Consider the following 22973-nt stretch of genomic DNA (forward strand, 5'->3'; position numbering starts at 1 on the left):
CGCACCCTACAGCTCTCCTTTTTAGTTTTGAGAATCCAATTCTTTCCTCAACAATGGAGTGGGTAACCACAGAAATTTGTGGAATCTATTTTCCTAGAAATCATGAAACCAGGAGAAAAGCAGCCGTTCTGTCTGGAAACTGCTTCAGTCTTCCTGTGAGCAGGCCGCGGGGCTGGGGAAGATGCTGGCTAGCCTGGGCACCAAGATGATAAGACAAACGACTAAAATGGTGCTGTCATTTACAGCCCAGAAAGTGAAGTCACTGTAACATCTGCACACACAGTCCCTGGAATCACTTTACTTGGGTCTAATAAAGCTTTTGCAGACACATTTTCTTCTTAAATTGTACAAAATCTCCCTACACTGTTGGGACACGAGCTTCCCTTCAGTGAGACAGAGCACAAACTGTACATAGCAACAGGAAAGCAAGTCTTTTCCTTTTTAGACTTCCTCTCATGTAGCCCAAGTCTACTCATCCACCATGTCTTTTAAGAAACGATTTCACTACTGGTATCGTGTTGTGCGGGCAACAGTGTTTTCTATTTCACCTGATTCACAGTATCGATCCTTGTCTCCCCAGCTGACTGCGAGCTCCGTGATTCTGGGCAGGTTACAGACCCTCAATGCTCCTCTCCCTGTAGTACTGAGTCACAGGAGGTGCTTGCTGTGAGCTCAGTACTAGAACAGAGGAGTGCAAAAGCTGTCCTGATTCATTCTGTTACTCTACACAGCACATGAATGTCATACGGCCAAAAATCAGGCTTTTCAGACTGCTATATACTGACTGGTCACAGAGCTCGAACCCAGCTACCTGAAGGCTAATTCACACAGGGATTAAAATAGGGAAAGACCCAAAGGCCACAAATATTTTGCTCCTGCTGTAAGGAATGAGAAGTCATCAAGGCAAAGCCCTCCATGCAGATGGGGGCTGTGTTAGAAAGCACAGCACAGCCTACACATCACAGAACCTCTCAGTCAGGCCACATTATAAGTTTGTTAGATGACAAGAAACATAATGGAAAAGAGTTTTAGAAAGTCTTAATATAATAATATTATTTAAGAACATGCAAGTAGGGGGCTAGAGAGTTGGCTTGGTGATTAAGGGGATTGGCTGCTCATCCAGAGGACCTGGATTCAATTACCAGTACCCACAGGGCAGCTAACAACCACCTGTAAGTTCAATTCAACAGGACGCCCTCTTCTGGCCTCTATGGGTAATGCACGCGCATGTTGCACAGACACATATGCAGGTTTACCCATACACATAATATAAAATAAATTTAAATTTGCCGGGCAGTGGTGGCGCACGCCTTTAATCCCAGCACTTGGGAGGCAGAGCCAGGCGGATCTCTGTGAGTTCGAGGCCAGCCTGGACTACCAAGTGAGTTCCAGGAAAGGAGCAAAGCTACACAGAGAAACCCTGTCTCGAAAAACCAAACCAAACCAAACCAAAACAAAATAAATAAATAAATAAATAAATTTAAATTCAAAGACTCCTAGCCACTCATTCCAGGGTAGTGAAACTCTGTGATCATAAAAAATTATATATATAAACATGAATGCACCTCACAGGTTATTTGTAACAGTTTAGAACCAAAAACAATACAAGACATCCTTCAGATGCATGGTTTAAAACACAAATAAAACATTAATTCTTCATAATGTAAAGAACACATCTAAAACAAGGCCAACTGGCTCAAAAGAACATTTGTTTTAATAAATTTACAGAGGGAGATGGACCCCTGATCACTTCTTTATGCATGAAAGTAATTTTTTTTTTTTTTTACCCTACTATGTGGCAGGCATTAGTCGATGCACAAGGAATACAACACTTAACCAAGGTTGCAATTCTAGGAACTTATGGAAAGCTCGAGCTCAGTATTTTAGGACCTCAGGGCTGCTCCAAGAACCCTCATTTTATAGGAGAGAAACTCAAGATACAGAGAGGACAGCTAACTTTTTTCAATTACTGCAGCCATCTGGGATAAAGGCAGGAGAAGCCAGTTTTCTGATTCCCTTGTTTAGCATCAAAAATTGCTTTATTTATTAAGCAAGTATGTCTGTGAGTCTCCTACATGCAAGGCAGTATGTGAGGCATCAGCTACACAAAGAATGTCAAGATACTGATCCTGCTTTTCTCAAACACTATCATCTAACAGCAACCCCGTGGACAATAAGGATGACAGAGCAGTAACGGAAGAAAAGAGCAGATTCGTCTCTGTGGAGGACTCCAACATTGTCATAAAAAGACAGCCACAGTTAGTTCTGTGCTGACAATAACCCCATGAGGACATGAGTCTAGGTCTTATTTCTGGGACGATGGTGAAGAAACTGAAATGCAGAGTAGCTAAAGGAGTCTATTAAAGTGATCTCCAGGGGCAACAGAAAACCTAGAAACCAAGCTGTTTACTCCAAGAGACATGGTTTCCACAGCTGATTGAAAAGGCACATGTTCTTTTCCCATCAACTCATTCATGACCAATAGCACACATCTGCAGGTCTCTGGGCAGGACAGTAACATCCTGAGAAATGTTACCAGGTGAGATTAGTTATTTGATGGCCCCCAAAATAGACAATGTACAAGTCATAACTTTCAGAATTTTTTTTTTTTTTTCCGAGACAGGGTTTCTCTGTGTAGTTTTGGTGCCTGTCCTGGATCTCGCTCTGTAGATGAGGCTAGCCTTGAACTTATAGAGAGTCACCTGGCTCTGCCTCCCGAGTGCTGGGATTAAAGGTGTGCATCACTGCCCGGCTACTTCCAGTATTCTTAAGGGGCCCCATTTTATATATATATAAAATATATAAAATAGATGGAAAAGGCCCTGCCCTTGGGAACTTAGTATTATAAGAATGAGCAAATAAGCATTTCAACAAAGGGTAACATAACTAAATACAGCAGAAAAGCAGAAGACTTGCTGTAAATTTGCATCAGTAAAAGTTTTAGCGAGCAAGTCCAAATGAGAGCTGAGTCACTTTCCAGTCAAGAAGCAGAAGCCTGTATAAGATGGCGCAGACAAACCCTCAGATTACCAAAATAAAGGCTCTTACCAAAAGTGGTCATCAATTTAAATAATCCATTTCCAACTTCCTCCATGCACTTTTCAATTGCACTCAAACTCATTCTAAAACCACTCACTTGCCCCTTTCCAGGAACGTTGTCATTCCCAGCTCTCCCGTTCAAAGAGAATGAACGGACAGTAGGTGTCTCCATCAGTATAACTTCGGCAAAAAGATGAAAACCATGTGTATCTCTCACGACCCTATTCTCCCACCTCTTTCAACCTAAATGAAATCATTTCTCCTGCAGAGTGTAAAACTTATATGTAACATCCAACAATCACTTCACAACAACTATAAGAAGAATCAATTTACTTATTTTTGCTTTCCCAAGACAAAGTCTCATCATATAGCCCAGGCTGGCTCCAACCTACCTAGACAGCCCAGGGTGACTTTCAACTCCGGAAGCTGCTACACCTATATTCCAAGTACTGGGGTTACAGGCTTGTACCCTCAGGCTCAGTTCATATCACTGCTAATCATGGTTTAATGAGCAGACTGAATTGTGTGAAACCTTAGGACACTTTAGAATTATTACCAAAGTACACAAAACTGAAGAGAAATAGCATCAGTCATTTTATATTACCAAATGGGCAGATTACTTTAAGAAAAGCAAAAATTATAATCATCCTTTCAAACAATCAATGTTTTATTTTAAAAATAAAACTCAGTTTTTAAAACAACATAAAAACTAGAGAGATGGCTCAACAATTAAAAGCACTTGCAGCTCAATTGTGTGAACCAGAGTTCAGGTCCCAGAAATCACATCAGGTGGCTCACAAACACCTGTAACTCCAGCTGCAATGGATCTGATGCCCTCTCTAGTCTCTGTGGGCACTGCACAGACGTATAGAAACACTCACATAGACAGATGCACACCGATAAATTAAAAAATAAAATATAGTAGTCTAGTATTTTCATCAAATTCTTGGGAAATTCATACTCACACCCAGTTACTTTCCTTTTAAATATTTGGTGAATTTTACAGGGTGATAAGTAGCTATTTAAATTAAAATTCAGAATTACCACACTGTTTCACTGCTAGCATAGCATATTTCATGACTTTTTTTTTGTAGACAAGTTCACTCTGTAGCCCAGGCTAGCCTCAAACTCATCATATGATCTCGGATTCCAAATGCTCCTCCTATCTCAGCCACTCTAGCAGGGATGTGCCATAGTGTCTAGAACACTTTTGAATTCCTAAGACTTAGTTCCATCACAAGAAAATATATTCCGTAGGCATTAAGCCTAAAAGAAATTTGGAGTATAGCGACCTTTTTAGGTGGGAGGGAAAACTGGGCCTGGATTTACATCTAGGTCCTCCAGAGAAAGACCAACAAAATTGGATCCTACACGGTGAGGGAGCAACTGAGCATGCAACAACACTGACATCTAGTGTTAGCAACTGTAATCCAACGGGACTAGCTTTAAATCATCTTAAGAGCTGAACAACTCTACTTAAGAGCCTCTTTTCTTTAGAAACAGATACAACTTGTACATCGCATTGAAATCTCCATAATCAAAATGGTTTCCTAGGTTCAACAAAGATATCTTGTTAAGAAAAAATATGTCAGAGTGTAAATTCCAAAAAGCCAAAACTGTTTCTTCTAAGTGACTGAGTCTCTAAGTACTCCACTAAAACAGGAATCAGGGACAAGCACTGCTGAGCAGAACACAAAGAGGGTTGCATTTCTACCTGCACAAGCCCAGAGAGCACGCTGCACGGTACTTATACATGTCCAGAAAAGGTCATGGGGGCACCCTCGGAATATTTGGAGACGGTAACAAGGAAAGACAAAAATCTCTGCTCACTGTACTGAGGTCAGTCTGCATTTTTGCCCTTCCAACCCTGCCCTACTGAGGAGCTGACCTGCCCAAGGACTCGGGGCATTGGAAGTCACTATAGTGTCTTTCCAGTCTTGGATCACCATGAGTCTGTGAGTTCGGCCTCCCTCTAGCTGACAGTGCTGTGAAGGTGAGGCTGGCGGAGCTTACCGGTTTGTTTTGGAAAGTTCATCCTTTCCCCTTTTAACTCCAAAGATTCTTGTGATCAAGGAACTAAAGAGAAGTGTGGATGAATTTCTCACCTAATGTAAAAATAAACATAAAATAAGAATTAAGAGATAGTCACGGCATGAAACCAACATTAATAATGTTTAAGCTAGATATTTAAAACTCATTTCCTAAGTGGCAGGGGAGAGCTAAAGAAAGTAAGGTTTGTGTTCATAAAATAAGGCAAATGAGAAAAAAAAAACCAACTTTCTGATAATCCACTCTATGACTTCCCCTGAAACTGAACCAGCTGCACAGTTCAACCGTATGCATACAACAGCTTTTTCTAATATTATTAATTGTTTCATCATATACTTGTATGCTTCTAAAAAATGATGCAGACTTCTTTCCCCACATTCCGATGATGAACATTCTGAGAAACCTCAACTTCTCCTTTTCCCTGTGAAAAATACTTGTGATATTTAACTTTATAGAATCCATGTAATTAAAACAGCCAAGACATCAGTTAATACTCAAGATGTTGTTTATTAATCTTACAATGCCAGTAACCAACTCAAGTAATTTTAGCTATGAAATTATTTTGTGATAACTGATTAATAAAAATGAAGCAAGACACCCAGTCATGGCAGCACAAGCCTGTAATCCCAGCACTTGGGAGACCAAACCAGGAGAATCATGAGTCGCAAGCCAGTCAGGACTATTCAATGAGACAGTCTCAAAAAGAAAGAAGAAAAAAAAAATCAGGCTGGAGACATGGCTCAGCAGTTAAAAGGACTGGCTATTCTTGCAGAGGACCCATGTTTGGTTCCCAGAACCCAAGTGATGGCTTACAATCATACACCTCTCCAGTTTTAGAAGATCCAGTGACCTCTTTTGACCTCCTCGGGAACCAGGCATGCATACGGTGCACTTACAAGCACACAGGCAAAACACTCACATGGGAAAAACAAAACAAATAAATCTTTTTAATAAAGGAAAATTATTATGAATAAACTATAATCATTTCTCCACAATACTAACAGAGCCAATCTTTACTAACAAAGCATGTCAAGGTACAGAATCACGTAGAAATTGTGACTATCCTAACTTTATCATCCTTCCTGAATTATCTTGTCAAATCAGTGTACACTGAATTATACCAGAACCCTGGAGAATATTCAGAATCAGAAATTAAAAACTGCTACGACAGAATCTATATTCTAACTGGATAGGTATCCTCATCATAATATATTTCAACTAGTAATATAAGCTGAAAGGTCATCAAAACTAAGAATGTGAGCCAAGAAGAAGGCTCAACAGGTAAAGGCACTTGCCACCAAGCCTGATGACCTGAGTTACATACCTATATGGTAGAAGGAAAAAACTGACTCACACAAGTTACCTTGTAACTGACTGTCACACATGACCCATACATTTATACATGCACGCGCACATAAATGTAATAAATTTCTAAAAAGAAAATAACAATGAAAGATTTAGAAAACAACTTTCTGAAACTGTTGCAGTAATGGCCACACACTCAAACGCCTAGGACAGTGACAACAAAGACATCAGTGCACTGTGTCCAGGGCACTCACTATCCAGCTTAGGCTGACTGGTGGCCGCTACTACCAGCCAGATCTTCTGTTTCTTTCAAGAGAAGCCAGAAACCCTGATTTTTATGTGAAATCTCACTATTTGGAAATGCTGGCAACAAATTAAAGAAAAGGGAGGAATCACCATGGAAGCCAAATAAAACACAGCAGCAGACCACATCTGTCCTATGGCCACCCACCACAACCTCTCCTCTAGAAGCTCAGATGGCCAGTTCATTCACAATACCCTTGAAAATGGACTTTATGGATATATCAGCACCATTCACAGCATAACCCCCCAACTGGACAGAGATCTCCTTATATTCAATCAACAGTCAACAAATAACGAAGCCCTGTCATGGCCCTGCCGAATGTCTCCAACCAGCAAGTCATCCATCTTGTCTGTCACCAGTACTGTCTCTGCCCCAGGTCAGACCTGGATTATCTCAGCAGTTGTTAATGTCCTTTTTAAAAAATTCTAATGGGTGGTTTTGATTTTTATATCCCTAATGACAAATGTTATTAAATATCTTTCTATTTGTCTACTGGTCATTTCAATATCTTCTTTAGAGAAATGTATTCAGATTCACTATGTACCCCTTTTAAATGGGGAGTCGTTTTCTTACTGAGTTTTAAATATTCTTTATTTAAAACCCAGGGCCTTACCCATGCATGCTAGGCAAGTGTTCTGCTATTGGTCCATAACCCTAGCTGCCATTTTTGTTGCTGTTTTACAAGACAGGCTCTTGCTATGTAGGCCAAGCCGGGCTGGAACTTTGCTATGCTCTTGCCTCAGCTTCTCTGGGATTATAGGTGTGTACCTGCTACAGTTTGGTCATTTGAACACAGTATCAAACAGGGGCTACATTACTCACTTTCCTACTGTTACCACAAAACACCTGACAAGAGGCAATCAAGGAAGGAAGTGCTTGCTCTGGTGCACAGTTGCATCATGGTACCGAAGGCAGGTGGCCGAGCGGGAAACTGGTGACTCACACTGTGTACAGAGTCAGGAGGCAAAGAGTGAGTAGGAAGTGGGGCGGGGCAATAACGAACGCTTCAGGACCTGCCCAGTGACCACTTCTTCAAAGGCTCTACACCTGAAAAGTTTCACAATCTTCCCAACAGCGTCACAAGCTGCAGACCAAGTGTTCAAACACATGGGCCTATGGGGGATACTTCATACTCACAGCACGAAGAGGGTGGAGAGAAGCAGGGGAAAGAAGGTGGTGGATGGCTTAACCAAATCCAAAGATGTATGAAAAACCCTTAGGGAAACCCATTCTTTTCGAAGCTAACTTTTAAAATATAGTAATAACTTTTTAAAGGAATTTGAGTACAGTAACCCTGCATGGGAAGACAGTTCCTCTCCCAGAATACATGAGTTATTAAGATCTCAGTGCCAGATATGGGATAGCTTCCGATGTGCTGTTGGTCAGGGAGTTCCAGAAGCCCCCAAGACAACAAAGGCTAGTGCCATTGTTCTTGGTTGTCCACCAGAACTAGATGGTAAGACTCTACTGCTAAAGACACAACACATCTTGGATAAAGGAATCCACAGACTCTGGAAGATGCATTAAGATACTAAGAATTGTTCTGCTTCTAGACCAGTATCACTAGTCACTCTGGAAATGCAAATCAAATCCAGAATGGGAGGGTCTGTAGGTAAGAACTTTGTTGCTCTTGCAGAGGAGCTGGGTTTGGTTCCCATCTTCCCACATGGTTGCTCACAACCATGTAACTCCACTTCTAGGGAATCCAATGCCCTATTCTGACCTCTGCAGACATCAGGCATGTTAGGTGGTACACATATATAAGTGAAGGCAAAACACTAATACATATAAAAAATAAATAAACAAGTCTGAAGGTTTTTTTCAAAAACCAGCCTAGAATTCTATTTCACACTTACTAGGATGGGCTATCATTAAACAAAAGGAAAATAATAACTGTTGGTGATGATGTGGGGAGACTGTAGCTCTTGTGCATGGCTGACGTGAACGTAAACGACTCTGCCACTGTAGGAAACAGGTTCCTCAAATGTGAAGCAGAATTACTATGTGATAGACCCAAACAAATTAAGAGTAGGGATTCAGAGAACCGGTATACAAGTATTTATTGCTGCATCATTCATAATTAAAAACTTGGAAACAATCTCAGAGTCTATCATCTTATCAATAGAATAAGGAAAAATAGTACACTGGTATACCGGAATACTATTCAACCTTAGAAATACTATTCAACCTTAGAAAGTACTGAAATTCTGATCCATGCTACAACATCCCTGAAACATACCAATTGCGAAGGGACGTATATTTTATGATTCTACTTATTTGACGTGTTAGGCCAGACAAATCCACGGAGAGCAATCATAGCAACAGGCACAAGGGCTGAAAGAAGGAAGCTGAGGAGTCAGTGAACAGGTGAAGACCCTTCTGTTGGTGGTGAAAGTTCAGAAATATGCAATAGTGATAACACCATTGTACTTGATGCCACTGTGTTGTGTATACTTCAAAACGGCTCAAGTGGTAAACTAAAAAGAATGATAATGGACCATTTAAAGAGAAGAAGTAACAACCTCATATATGGTGTTGTTATATATAACAACCTGTATATAGTGGCGAGTCACTATATACAGCAAAGAAAAATGTAAAGCGGTAACAGCCCAAAGACTGAGATAAATAGAAGCATACTATTAACAAGTTCTTACACTTTATACGGCGTAAGATACACAAATGCCAAAGCAACCACAAAATAAAACCGCTACTAATGATAAATCAACAAAGGAGATAAAATGGAACCTGTGGTGGTTGAATAAAATGGCCCCCATAGGACATAGGGAGTGGCACTATTAGGAGATGTGGTCTTGTTGGAATAGGTGCAGCCTTGTTTGAGGAAGCATGTCACTGTGGGGTCGGGCTTTGAGGTTTCATATGTTCAAGCTATGCTCAGTGTGGCTCACTGTGTCCTTCTCCTGCCTGTGGATCAAGATGTAGAACCCTCAGCTCCTTCTCCAGCACCATGTCTGCCTGTGTGCTGCCATGCTTCCCGCCATGATGATAATGGACTAAACGTCTGACACTGTAAGCCAGCCCCAATTAAATATTTTCCTTTATAAGAGTTGCTGTAGCCATAGTCTCTCTTCACAGCAACAGAAACCTTAGCTAACACAGAACCATAAAATAAAGGAACAAAATGTAGTCTGATCAAAAAACTTATCCCCTGAAGAAATTAGTTGATAAAATGCAGCATATATATTTTGTCATCAGGGAAAGGTCAACTTATCAAAAACCTATTATTCAAAAACATAATTAACTCAATGGGCACAAATGGCAAGAACACTCACTGCCCAGACAGGTGATGTGAAGCCCAGAATTGCAGCCTTAGCTCCATCAGCAACAAAAGGAATAATGTTTTCTCCCAGACGTGTATCTCTGAACAGGGCTCTGAGGATATTTAAAGCATGAACCTAGAATGAAAAGTTCAAGATCAGTGGTGAATTTAAAACTATGGCAATTCTAGATCTGTGGCCAGTTCAAATGAAATAGTAGATTTAAGAGAATACACTTACGAACTGAAAACCTAGTAAAGAGTTTATCAAATGGAGCAATACAATTAAAAAAGCTTCATCCACTCAACACATGTAGAATTCTGTACCTAATAAATAGGAACAGGGGGTTCTTTCCAAAGATACATGGAACAGTTATTTCATTTTTTAAAATGATCCCAAACCTACCCACAAACAGAATCTCAATAAATATCAACTATTGCTATCTTGTAGATTGTGCTCTGATCACAGTGGAATTGAGCAGAAACATTATTTTAATGCTTTTAGAATAAATACATTTTAAAACACTAGTCAAGGGGCTGGCGAGATGGCTCAGAGGTGAAGAGCACTAGCTGTTCTTGAGGAACACCCAGGTTCTGTACCCACAAGGTGGCCCACAACCATATGTAACTTCAGTTCCGCAGGATCTGACAGCCTGTTCTGACCTCCCCAAGAACCAAGTACATACACTCTACATATACACACATGCAGTCAAAACATGCATACACATAATGTAAATAATTATTAAAAATTTTAAGTAATGATCCAATTTTTTATTATTTATAGTTGAGTATTACCAAGGCTTCTAGACATTGACATTGACACTGTAATTGTTAAGTGTACTTTAACTGATTCTTAAGAAAAGAAATGTAAGCCAGGCAGTGGGGTCTAATGTCTTTAATCCCAGCACTGGGGAGACAGAGGCAGGTGGATCTCTGTGAGTTGGAGGCCAAAACAAACAAACAAAACCTTTTAAATGCACATCTTCAATGACCTTATTTAAAAATACTAAACAAACAAACGTTAGGTGTCCATTTAACCTGTTAGAAAAAGAATACTCACAACAAAAATAAAATAAAGTTGTTTTAAACAGCAAAAATACAACTAAGATCATCGTCACCTTTGTGGTGATGAAGACCAGTTCCAAATCTTGCACACACTAGTAGAGTGCTGAGTCACTGATCTACATCCCAAGAATAAAAGCTGACTTTTAAAATCACATTTTTCAAAACTCTAACAAGGCAGAAAGAAAGAAGTCACAAATAAGCAATATTATTATTATTATTATTATTATTATTATTATTATTATTATTTTGGTTTTTCGAGACAGGGTTTCTCTGTGTAGTTTTGGTGCCTGTCCTGGATCTCACTCTGTAGACCAGGCTGGCCTCAAACTCACAGAGATCCGCCTGGCTCTGCCTCCTGGGTGCTGGGATCAAAGGCGTGCGCCACCACCGCCCGGCAAGCAATGTTATTGATGCCAAAGAACCTCATTACTTGTCAAAGTTCCTGTCAACTCAGGCCTTTTTCAAAGTGGCCACCTAAAAAATATAAGTAGTTATAGTTCTCATATTTCAATGAAAAATGTCTTGACACGGTCTTTTTAGAAAAATGATTAATAATATGTTAGTTACTTTCCCCAAAGAACTCTCTCACAGCAATTGGCCACTATGTGTATGTTAACAAGCAGCATACTTTCTCCCAGTCGGCCCATATTATGGCCCATGGCACCTGATACCACTTATGACTTAAAACCAAGTAAACTTACTTTTCTTTTCTATAAACTTTAGCTCTGTTCCCTAACTGAGCATGGGCCTTCCACAGTAACATCTTACTAAGAAGTATTTAGCAAGGAAATCTAGAAGACAAGGTACACATATTATTTACTACCTAGTAGCAGAATACAGCTATGAGGAGTGTTTGACCCAACTACATATATACAGTGACTATAAAAAATTAAAACATTGCTTAAAATTAAAATATAAACATACTAAAAATAAGACATCACATTTTAAAGAGACATTCAACTGCTCAACTACAAAATGTACATCAACTCAAGAAGCACACATGAAACTCGTGTGACCACATACTCAGTTTCAAATTTTTCGACGCAATAGTAACAGTATAAAATATCTTATCAACTGAATGTTTTCAACAGAGTTTAAAAATCATTCACTTTCATCAATACCTATCAACCAAAGCAAGTTTATTTTGTGGATAGGAAAGACCAAAAAAGCGAAACTAACAGCAAACCTCCTAAACACTTCCCATTCCTCTCTTCAGGAGCTCTCTGTCTTCAGCAGACACTTTTGAAAACTAGATACCCAGCAGAGCCCTGACTGCTCTGCCCTCCAGCACATGAGTGCACTTCCATCCTTACCTGGGGGACTGCGCCCTTTGAGGTATCTACAGACAAAGCCAAAGAGATCAGCTCTCCCATTGTTCTTTTCAACAAGTCCAATCTGCCCTTCTTTGGTTCAGATGCCAACAGTGCCTGTGGGGGGAAAATACCAAAATCAATGGGCTTTGGTTTTGCATACACCTATTTGTCGGTTGGAATTAATCCCCAAATTGAAAATACCCTCTATAAAAACAAGACTACAAGGGAAGTTAATTAAGTCAGGCTGCTTGAACCAGGTAGCTTAACTTCTCTTCCTTGTTCATGTAATAAAATTAGGCTAAGGTGAAATCATGTCAACTCCACAGACTCTTCTGTTTGCTTAATGTGTATATACTTATAAGCGGCTAATGAATAAATGACTTGGATAACCCACCTTGTAAGGACCAAATCAGGTAAAACAGCAGATACAATAAACAAGGCACTTCCAGAAACAAATTGATCAAACAAGAAAATTTTCCTTATTTAAACTGTTACGAAAACATTCTGCATTAGATTTCTTCTAAAGGTTTTCAGGCCCTTTAGATATTGATCAACAATTTCATTCTTGACAGAAGAGTCTCCTGAAAGTCTAATTGTACCACAGCATTTGAAACTCCATAGGATAACAAGAAGCATTACAAACTCCAAAGGGATTTTGCACTTGGATTTCAAAGAAGCCACTTATTTACTTTGTGACTAGCATCCAATAAACAAAATAATGGTCTATCAGCCCACTTAAGACAATATAATAAAAAGAAATGAAGTACTGATTATATATATGTATACATATACATATATATGTATACACACACACACACATATATATATATATATATGTATATATCTGTGATAACATGAATGAGTCCTGAAAATGTACTGCTAAGTCAAAGAAGCCAGACACAAAAGACTGAATATCGTATGATTCCATTTACATGAACTGTTCAGCACACGCACATCCACAGACAGAAAGATTAGTGGTTGCCAAGGACTGAGAGCAGCAGAGGTGGGTGGAATGGGGAGTAAGGGCTAATGGGTGAGGGTTAGGAGATATTCTAAAATTAGATTGTGCTAATGGTTATCGAGCTCTGAGAATATACTGAAAATCACTGTACTGTACACATTAAATGCATAAACTGTTGTCACAAGTCAATTTTATCTCCACAAAGTTGTCAAAGAAAAACCACTTCAGCTACATTCTTGAACTCTTGTCCTCCACATCTACATCTTGTAAAATGTAGCTTCTGGTTCCCTAGAGCCAAAGTTTGCAACTAGTCTGCATTTTCTATCCATGACAAGCTATGCAGTAAGAATATAGAAGACAAACATATAAACAGACTTAAAATAATTCATCACAATATATCTATGCTCAGAAAATATGCTTTAAGAATATTTTAAAAGTGTCTGTTTATACAAAGGGTAAATGCATACACTAAAATGGTAGTTTTTCATCACAGCTACCTTTAAACTGCAGCTGTCAGCAGAACAAAAGAGTATTACTTTATGGTACATCATCCTAAGAAAAACAGGACCCTCTTTGAGCAGATTTCTCTGATAATTAAAACTTTATTCCACTAACATAAATAAGAAAGCTACACTCAATTACTGAGAGGTGTTCTTCCCAGAAACATGACTCAACTCACCTTGCCTCAAAGAACTGGGCAAAAGTATCGCAACGTTGCCTGCTAAGTCTGGGCTTAGGAAATGGACTTGGTGGTCACTCTATAACTATGACCACTTGGTAGCACAAAGTGAATATCCCAGCACATAACACAAACACTGGGCAGGATCCTCAACTACCTGACATTTGTCCTCAGAAAAGAAGGTCACATAACCACAGCAGGTCAGAAGGAACCGCAAGTCAGAAACTAAATCAATCACACTTAGCTAGACAGGAGGTACAGGCGGGACTTCTGGACAAAGAGAACTCTCCAAAGAAGAAAGGGGGAGTCACCAGCTGGATACAGTGGAAACAGGACATGCAGGAGGAGAGGTAAAAGCCACAAGCCACATGACAGCATTATAGAGTAATAGAAATGGATTCGTTTACGTTCTAGGAGCTAGAAATAAGCCTAAGTTAAGGCCAAGCTTTCATAATTAATAAGGAGTCTCCATGTTATTAGTTGGGAGCAGGTAGGACAGGGAAAGACTCATTACAGAAAAGTGGCTGGGATCACATAGAAAGCTCACTTCTCAGGGCTGCCCAGTGACCTCAGTCAATCACTTCTGCAATTGGTGCCCCCCACTGGCCTCAAAAAGTCATGAGGAGACTAGGAATAAGAGAAAAAAAATAAGGGCTGGAGAGATGGCTCAGCGGTTAAGAGCACTGGCTGCTCTTCCGGAGGACCCAGGGTTCAATTCCCAGCATCCACATGGCAGCTCACAACTGCCTGTAAGTAATTCCAAGATCTGACACCTTCACACAGACATACATGCAGTCAAAACACCAATGCACATAAAATAAGAATAAACAAATTACTTGAGAGAGAGAGAGAGAGAGAGAGAGAGAGAGAGAGAGAGAGAGAGAGAGGGAGAGAGAGAGAGAGAGAAATGAAAGAGAAAAAGAAAAAACTGTAGGGGTTACTTTATTTACTTCCACGGTGCTTATTACACTACCCAATTCATGGGGTTTGTCTTACTATAAACAAGGATGGAATCTGATTTAGTACTGCGAGGGTATTGGTGTTTACTCTTTGAGATAATGAAGTGATAGTCTCTTATTCTCTATCCCGTCAGCAGCACTAACAGCGTATGGGGATATGAGCAGGTTGTAAGGTAAAGTTGTTTTAAAAAGCAAGTGTCCAGCATGTTCCCATCTGTGTTCAGGAACTGTACTCACACATAGTCTCTCATGAAAACGTGGTCAAGAGTCAGATGGACTGAGCTTAAGCTTTGGGAAGTTTTACATCCCCATGGCCTTTGGCAGGTCACTTCCTCAGTCCCCAGTCTCTTCACTTAGGACATATTCATATGATAACCGTACCTATCTCATAGGGTTTAGGCAGGGTTCAAATGAAGTAACAGATGTGATATAATCACCACTAAATGTGAACTATTAAGATTATGATTTTTATGATGGATATGTTATAGAAGGACTCAATATGGGTACTTCCTAGAAGTAAGCAATCGCTGTGCCACAATGATTTCTGACTACTGAATACACAGATGGAAATCTATACTGCCCTCTGTTTATACTACAGGACTGACCTCCTGATCCAAGAACAGATCTGACACAGAACATACTGTCCACACATTAAAACAAAGTCACATAGGAGACGGAGAGATGGCAGGCACAGTCAGTAAAGGTGCTTGCCACCAAATGCTAACATCCTAAATTCAATCCCTGGGGTCTACATGATGGGAAGAGAGAACCAACTCCAACAAGTTGTCTTCTGATCTCCACATGTGAGCCATACCATGTGTATGCCTATGTACATGTGCACACATAAATAAATGTAATAAAAATTAAAAATAACCAAGTCGCAAAGGCCGTGGTAGGGAGAAGACGGAAACATCCTAATGTTTCTGTACATTTCCTCACATATTAAGGAGGTGAAAAGGCAGTTTCAAAGCACAGAGAGACCAGGGTGGTGGTCTCAGGTGGGTACCTGTATGTAGAAAGGGATTCCAGCACTGCGCCTTGTGGCACAGAGTTTGGAGGAGGGATCGCTGCTTTTAATGTCATCCAACACACTGCACAACCACCACTCCGGCAGCTTCTGCAGACTCACATTAGAGCACCTAAAAGGGATGAAGGACAAATGTTTGGAAGGGTTAGGTTCTAAGAGGTCAAAGTGCAAACTAATGATGTCCATTAACACCGTCACGAATAATAAACATATTAAGTTGAGAAGGCAAACTAAAAAGTGTCTTACTTTACTTTTAACCTATGATTATATAACTATTATACGTTACTCTTGACATCAGCCTGGTGAGATCAAAGTCACCCCAGAGACAAGCTTTGGGGCGTGCCTGTGGGGGATCATCTTTAGCTGAGGTAAAAAGCGCCAGCAACTGTGGGTGGACTTTCTAAGGAGAGGGTGAGCTGAGCAGAGGCATTCACCTCTTCTTTCTGGCTATGGGTCCAGCGACTTCCAGCTCCCAATGCCTGGACTTCTCTGTCATGATGACTGCACCATGAACCAGAATAAACCCTCTCCCTCAGGCTGCTTTCTTCAGGAAGTTTCATCACAGCAACAAGAAAGTAGCTAAAACCCCTCTTTACTATGTGCCTTGGGACTTGAAGCCATTAAGGGTTCTACTTACTACAAATCGTGTGTGTAAAGCCCGATCTTATCTACAAGTCAGCTTGATCACATAGGCTTGCCTCCATACCCCAATGGTCTGAAGAAGGCTCACAGAGCTCGAACAGATATCTATACTGGGAAACTCAAGGTTTCCAACAAAAACATCATACATAGTATAGTTTTCTGTAATTGACTTTTATTTATAGATTACACATAAAGTAAATGAATGAATTTAAACTTAACATCTTAATAATTACTTTCATTTTACTTAAAATGTGGCTTCTTACAAATAATATTGTTTTCTAATCTGTAGAATATTAAGAATGAAATTTATCTGGGAAGAGGCAAAACATGTTAAAAGTTTATTTGAACACTATATCAGAGGATGTTCTTAAAATTGTATGTGTGCATGCATGTATGCATGTGTGTATAAGTGTGTGTATGTATGAATGCATGTGTGTGTAAGCGTGTGTATGTACATGTGTATACATGTGTGCATGTGTATGTGCACACACAAACAGGCAGGAACGCCATGGCATAGAGGTCCGAGGACCTCTCTCAGGAGCCCCTTCTCTCCTGCTCCCTTGTGGGATCTGAGGACAGGCTGTCATGTCAGTGTTTAGGAGACCTGCTGACTGCCGCACTGGCTCTACTGTACCGGCATTAGCTGAAGCAGCAGCATGCTCAAGGGCAGGGAGACAGTCACCTTGAAAAAGGGCAGCTCGACCGAAGGGAAGTGCTATGCAGGTCAGGTAAAGGTTCTACTGCTAAGCTAGACCCCCAGTCCTGTCTGGTTTTTATTTTGAGAAAAAAGTCTCCATAAGTTGCCCATGCAGGCCTAGAATTGGGCAATCCCCTGACTCAGCCTTCCCAAGTAGGAATTAAAGACCAAGATCTGCTTAACTGAAATTAACAGATATCAAGTTGGAAAAAATGCTTCTATTGTAAGTAGAAGAAACCAATCACCAGAAAGATAACTGGCTGTAATCTAGGGCAGGAGTTGCACCTTAGACACACATTTGGGATTTGTCTTTTTTCTTGATCCTGTTGCAAAACAGGGAACTTCCATTTCTGACGAAACATTCCAGACAGCAACTGAAATTTAGGTAAATGTTCCACATTGACTTAAATACGGAACTAACACCACTTAAAACTGTGCCACTGTAAGCCTTGACATGAATGGAAGCACGTCGTTCCTAAACATTAGACTCAAAGCCCATATACTCAGCAGGCTGAGATTTTAAGGATTTCCTCACAGAATGGATTAAAATCCATCTGCCCACCCTTGCTTCTTCCCACCTGTGTCCCTCAGTCACCAAAACTCTCACAAGTTTAAACCACTGGCTGGGGATGTAGCTCAGTTGACATAGAGTTTGCTTGCCATGTTCAAGGCCCTAGGTTCAATCCCCAGTAGTTAGGTGTAAAAAAAAAATTCTGAATGAAGAGATTAAGAACCAAAGGCTTAGCAACAAACTCTACTGTGACAACCTGGTTTAGACCTCCATTAGGCTGGGCGGCGCACACCTTTAGTCCCAGCACTAGGGAGGCAGAGCCAGGCAGAGCTCTATGAGTTCGAGACCAGCCTAACCTGCAGAGCGAGACCCAGGACAGGCACCAAAACTACATGGAGAAAACTACTGTCTCAAAAAACAAAAACAAAAACAAACACACCCTGATTAGAACAAATAAAATGTAAGAACGATACTACCAAGTAATATAAAAATTTATGCATGGTCTAGATATAGCCGACATCAAGGATGTAACCATGGCATTGAGACACAAGGAAAAGTGTCCACACATTTTTAGAGACACATACAGAAAGGCCTGGGAGTAAAATTCACAAACCAAGATTAATATTTTAATACTTCAACAACTACCATGCAAAGGCACAAAGCATCTGCAGCAAATTCTGATAAGTGTTGAATCTGAGCAATGAATAAAGGTACCTGACCTTTTACTCTCCACTTTTAAACATGTATGTATACACGTATATACATACTCATTTTTATATTTTAAGGACCAAAGTTGCTTCCTAGTCTATCATTTTCAAGATGAAGTCCTCCGTTGGCTGCACTGGGGACAGAACCCAGGGCCTTGCATGCACGTACCAGGTCAATACTTTTCCAGTAAGCGACATTCGCAGCCACAGGTAGCGATTTCTTTAGCTTATATTATCATTGCTAACTTGGTGGCTTGAGAGATGGCTCAACAGTTAAGAACAGGTACTGCTCTTGTAAGAGGACCCGAGTTCAGTTCCCAGCACCCATGTTGGGTGGCCCCAAATCCTCCAGCTCCAGAGGACTCAACACCTTCTTCTGACCTCCAAAAGCATCTACACTCACATGTACACGCTGACACACAGGTATAGAAATAACCATTAAAAAAAACCCTAACTTGGCAAAATCTTTCATTTCCCAATCAAAAACTGAACTCCAGACTGTTCAAAGCAAAAGCAATTATTTAAGTGCTAACGATATAGTTACAGATTGGACTGCAACACTCTTTGAGTACTCTGTCATTGAAAAACAGGAAGAGTATATACGGGCTAATCTAGCTCACAGTAAGTAGACAAGAAAATTTTTTAAAAAACTAAAGCAAAAGACATTGTGTGTGTGTGTGTGTGTGTGTGTGTGTGTGTGTGTGTGTGTGTGTGTGTGTGTGTGTTTCAAGAATATGTTGGAGTTACACACAGAAGCTGAGAAAGTCACTTAGGGTGACTTTCAGTTCCTTGCATTTTCTGCTCTGCTGAAGGGCTGGCTTCAGGAAAAGGCTGCAGTCTAAGGCAGGTCAACTCTCCAGTAAGAATTCAGTAGGCAGGAGAGACAGGGAGAAATGAAGTGCAGGTCAAGACAGGAACGTGTGTTGTGTTCTATCAAGTGCACTGAAATACTAGTACACTAGACACTAGCTCAACAAGGCTTCTTCCTGGGCTAGCGAATGAAGGCCACAGAAGGCAGGCAGGTCTGGGTCAGTGGCTACCTCACCAAGAGTCAGTCTTCCATGTATGAACTGACAACTGCTCTAGACTACCAATCAAATCTTGATTTAGATGATGATATTCTCCTTAGTTTGAAAGGTCATACACGACCTGGACCTAACCTTCCTACTTTAACTTCACCAACTTCTACACAGATACTGTTTTAATAAGGTTCTTCTCTTTGCTGGTTTCTACACTAGCATACAACACACACACACACACACACACACACACACACACACACCAAATATGCACAACCCATACTTTGAACTAATCATCTTTCAATAGTCTCCACACATACTCCTGCATCAAAATTGATAAGCTTTCTAAGTTATATGGAGCAATTATTAGGCACAGGACACAGAGGGCTGGTGGTGTCATGGCAGGAACGGGGATGTAAGCTAGACATTGAAGGGTGTTCAAAAGAATGGTGGACAGTCTACAGAGCCGTCTACAGAGCAGGGTCCAGAAAGCAGGACACACCAGGGAACAAGCTTTAACCAAGGTCCCAAAGACAATTCCCTCATTTAGATTCTTGGCTATCTGAAATGTAAACACTTAGCTAGACCCATTTATTCCCTTGGGTATTGCATACTAAGGACCAAATGTTCCTTATTAATTTGGGGATTTCCAAAACAGGGCCAGAAGAATGTTCTACAAGATTACAGCTGGCAAAGTATCCTCAAAAGAGCCCTCTGTGCCCACTGAAGACCCAGTAACTTCAGGACGAGCTCCAAGAAATGCTTGGGGCATTCATTCCTGCCACCCAGTCCAGACCTTGTTCTGCTCTGGAATTCCCCAGCACCAAACCAGCTTTTCTGAAGAATTCTTTAACTGGCTGGTTTCCAGTCTGGGCTTTGCCGTTGAATTCCATTTCTTTGATTCCCTGGCTTCCTAGTTCTGCTCCTCTCTTGGACTAGACCTCTCACCCCAAAGTCACATACAAAAATTTGGTCCAACAATATAAGTCTCACTCTCTTTATTCATATGAAACACACTGTATTCCAAACAAAATTTTACAGGTTTTATTTAAATTATCATACTGGCAATATATCTGCCTGCTACATGGAAAGAAAACATTTATTGCATGTCTGTTATGCATCTAGTCAACACCACCCTCTACACATCTGGTCAATACCACCCTCTACACATCTAGTCAATATCACCCTCTACACATCTGGTCAATACCACCCTCTACACATCTAGTCAACACCACCCTCTACACATCTAGTCAACACCACCCTCTACACATCTAGTCAACACCACCCTCTACACATCTGGTCAAGACCACCCTCTACACATCTGGTCAATACCACCCTCTACACATCTAGTCAACACCACCCTGTACACATCTAGTCAACACCACCCTCTACACATCTAGTCAATACCACCCTCTACACATCTGGTCTTGCATCATCCCTGTAACAAACAAACGCCAGAGAAAATATCATTTCCTCAGACAAATGGAGGCGTAAACACAGTGGTTAAGGACAACAACGAGGAAGTCAGGGTGGACAAGCATCTAAGCTGGTGTTTAGGAACACCAACTATGGAGCCAAGTTACTGGGTTAACTCCCTTCTGTGCATGTAAAAGCTATGTGACCTAGGACAAGTCACAGATGTTCTACTTCCCATTTTTCTCTTCTATCACATGAACGCTGTTACACATGAGTTCCCTATTGGACCATGTGTAGTAAGTTCCCTGGAGGCATTTGATAAAATATTATCTGACTATGAGAAATGTAAGTCTGAAAGCATTTCACTGAAGTCTCTGATAGATACACTAGTTGGCTTACACTTTGAAAAGGCACTCTCCCACACTCACCCCACCCTGCATAACACCACACACACACACACACACACACACACACACACACACACACACACACACACACACACAGAAGCCCGAAAAGCAGCTAGTGTAGAACAAGACAACCACAGGGAACGACAAGAAGTGGAAACGCTGACACAGGAAAGAGGCTTACAGCATGGCAGATCTAGAACTAGCAGCAGGGGCCACCAAGTCAGCTCTGGGGGGTAACCAATCTTTCCTCCAGAAGGGCACTTCAGTGGCTTCCTCTCTCATGAGAGGAGACTGCATAGGGGTGACTGCCAGAGCTGGGGCTACAACCAAAAGCCATAATCCAGGAAGACTCTGAGCCAGGCTGTCTACAGACTTGGTAGTTAAATCTGTAATATCCCAGGGGGACTAGGAAGAGATGGACCAAAATGACACCATCTGACCTACCTCCTCAGAGGAACAAACCCAAATAAGCACACAAATTAATCAAAAGGCTCCTAATTATAGCCAGCAAACCAAATCTTACAACACAAAGAATTTTCTATTAAGGACAGCTAAAAATAATTAGAACATAAACTGACTCTAAATGAAACTAATTGTATAGGGCAGACTGACAAAGTCCTTAAAATAACTTCGCTTTTAGTATGTTAAAGAAACAATGAAGGAATGATGTCTTCTTAAGAAGTCTAGGAGAACTGGGATGTAGCTCAGTGGTAGAGTGCTCATCTAGCATATGCCAGACCTGGATTCAACACCTGTACTATACAGGAGGAAACACAAAAGGAACATTTACCTGCCAGGTATGGAACGCACCTGTAGTCCCAGCACTTGGGAGGTAAAGACAGGAAGATCATGAATTTAAGCTCAGCTTTGGCTACAGAGTAAGTTAGAAGCCAACCTTAGCTACAAGAAACTCTGTCAAATTTTTTCAAATGCAAGCAGGCATAAATAAAAATACTGGAAACAGCCGGGCGGTGGTGGCGCACGCCTTTAATCCCAGCACTCGGGAGGCAGAGCCAGGCGGATCTCTGTGAGTTCGAGGCCAGCCTGGGCTACCAAGTGAGTTCCAGGAAAGGCGCAAAGCTACACAGAGAAACCTGTCTCGAAAAACCAAAAAAAAAAAAAAAAAAAAAAATACTGGAAACATTCTGCATCAAAATATAAGGCAGAAGTAGACAGATCTCTAAGTTCAAATCCAGCCTGGTCTACAGAGTAAGTTCCAGGACAGACAGGGCTATACAGAGAAACTGTCTCAAAAAACAAACAAACAAGCTTCTCATTATCAATAACAAAAGACACAGTAGATAGTGAAAATGCTGAAGGAGAGTTAACTGGTGTTGGAAGTCTACACCTCATTAAACTATATTCAGAAGTGGAAGCAAAATCTAGATTGTTTGAGACACATTAGAAACATATCTGCTGGGTGGACTAGTGTCTCAGTGGGACCTACACAGTGCAAAGAGAAAACAGACTCCTTCAAGCTGTCCTCTAACCCTCACATACTCACAAGTGGAACACACACACACACACACACACACACACACACACACACACACACACACACACACGCACACGCACACGCACGCGCGCGCGCACACACAC

The 22973-nt window shown here is 40.8% G+C and overlaps 1 protein-coding gene across 2 annotated transcripts in view; it reads right to left on the reverse strand.

The window, feature by feature from the left end:
- Positions 1-22973, reverse strand: part of Thada (THADA armadillo repeat containing) — a 300312-nt gene that overhangs the window by 209151 nt on the left and 68188 nt on the right. For both annotated transcript variants that reach the window (XM_052746438.1, XM_052746439.1), the window contains exons 23-26: positions 15955-16087; positions 12350-12463; positions 9988-10110; positions 5053-5144 (exon numbers count right to left, since the gene is read on the reverse strand). In XM_052746438.1, the coding sequence (XP_052602398.1) occupies positions 5053-5144; positions 9988-10110; positions 12350-12463; positions 15955-16087 (462 nt within the window). The remainder of the gene's footprint in view (positions 1-5052; positions 5145-9987; positions 10111-12349; positions 12464-15954; positions 16088-22973) is intronic.

This window comes from Peromyscus californicus, unplaced genomic scaffold (assembly GCF_007827085.1).
Source record: "Peromyscus californicus insignis strain IS unplaced genomic scaffold, ASM782708v3 Scaffold_1__1_contigs__length_55948999, whole genome shotgun sequence".
In the NCBI taxonomy this organism is placed as follows: domain Eukaryota; kingdom Metazoa; phylum Chordata; class Mammalia; order Rodentia; family Cricetidae; genus Peromyscus; species Peromyscus californicus.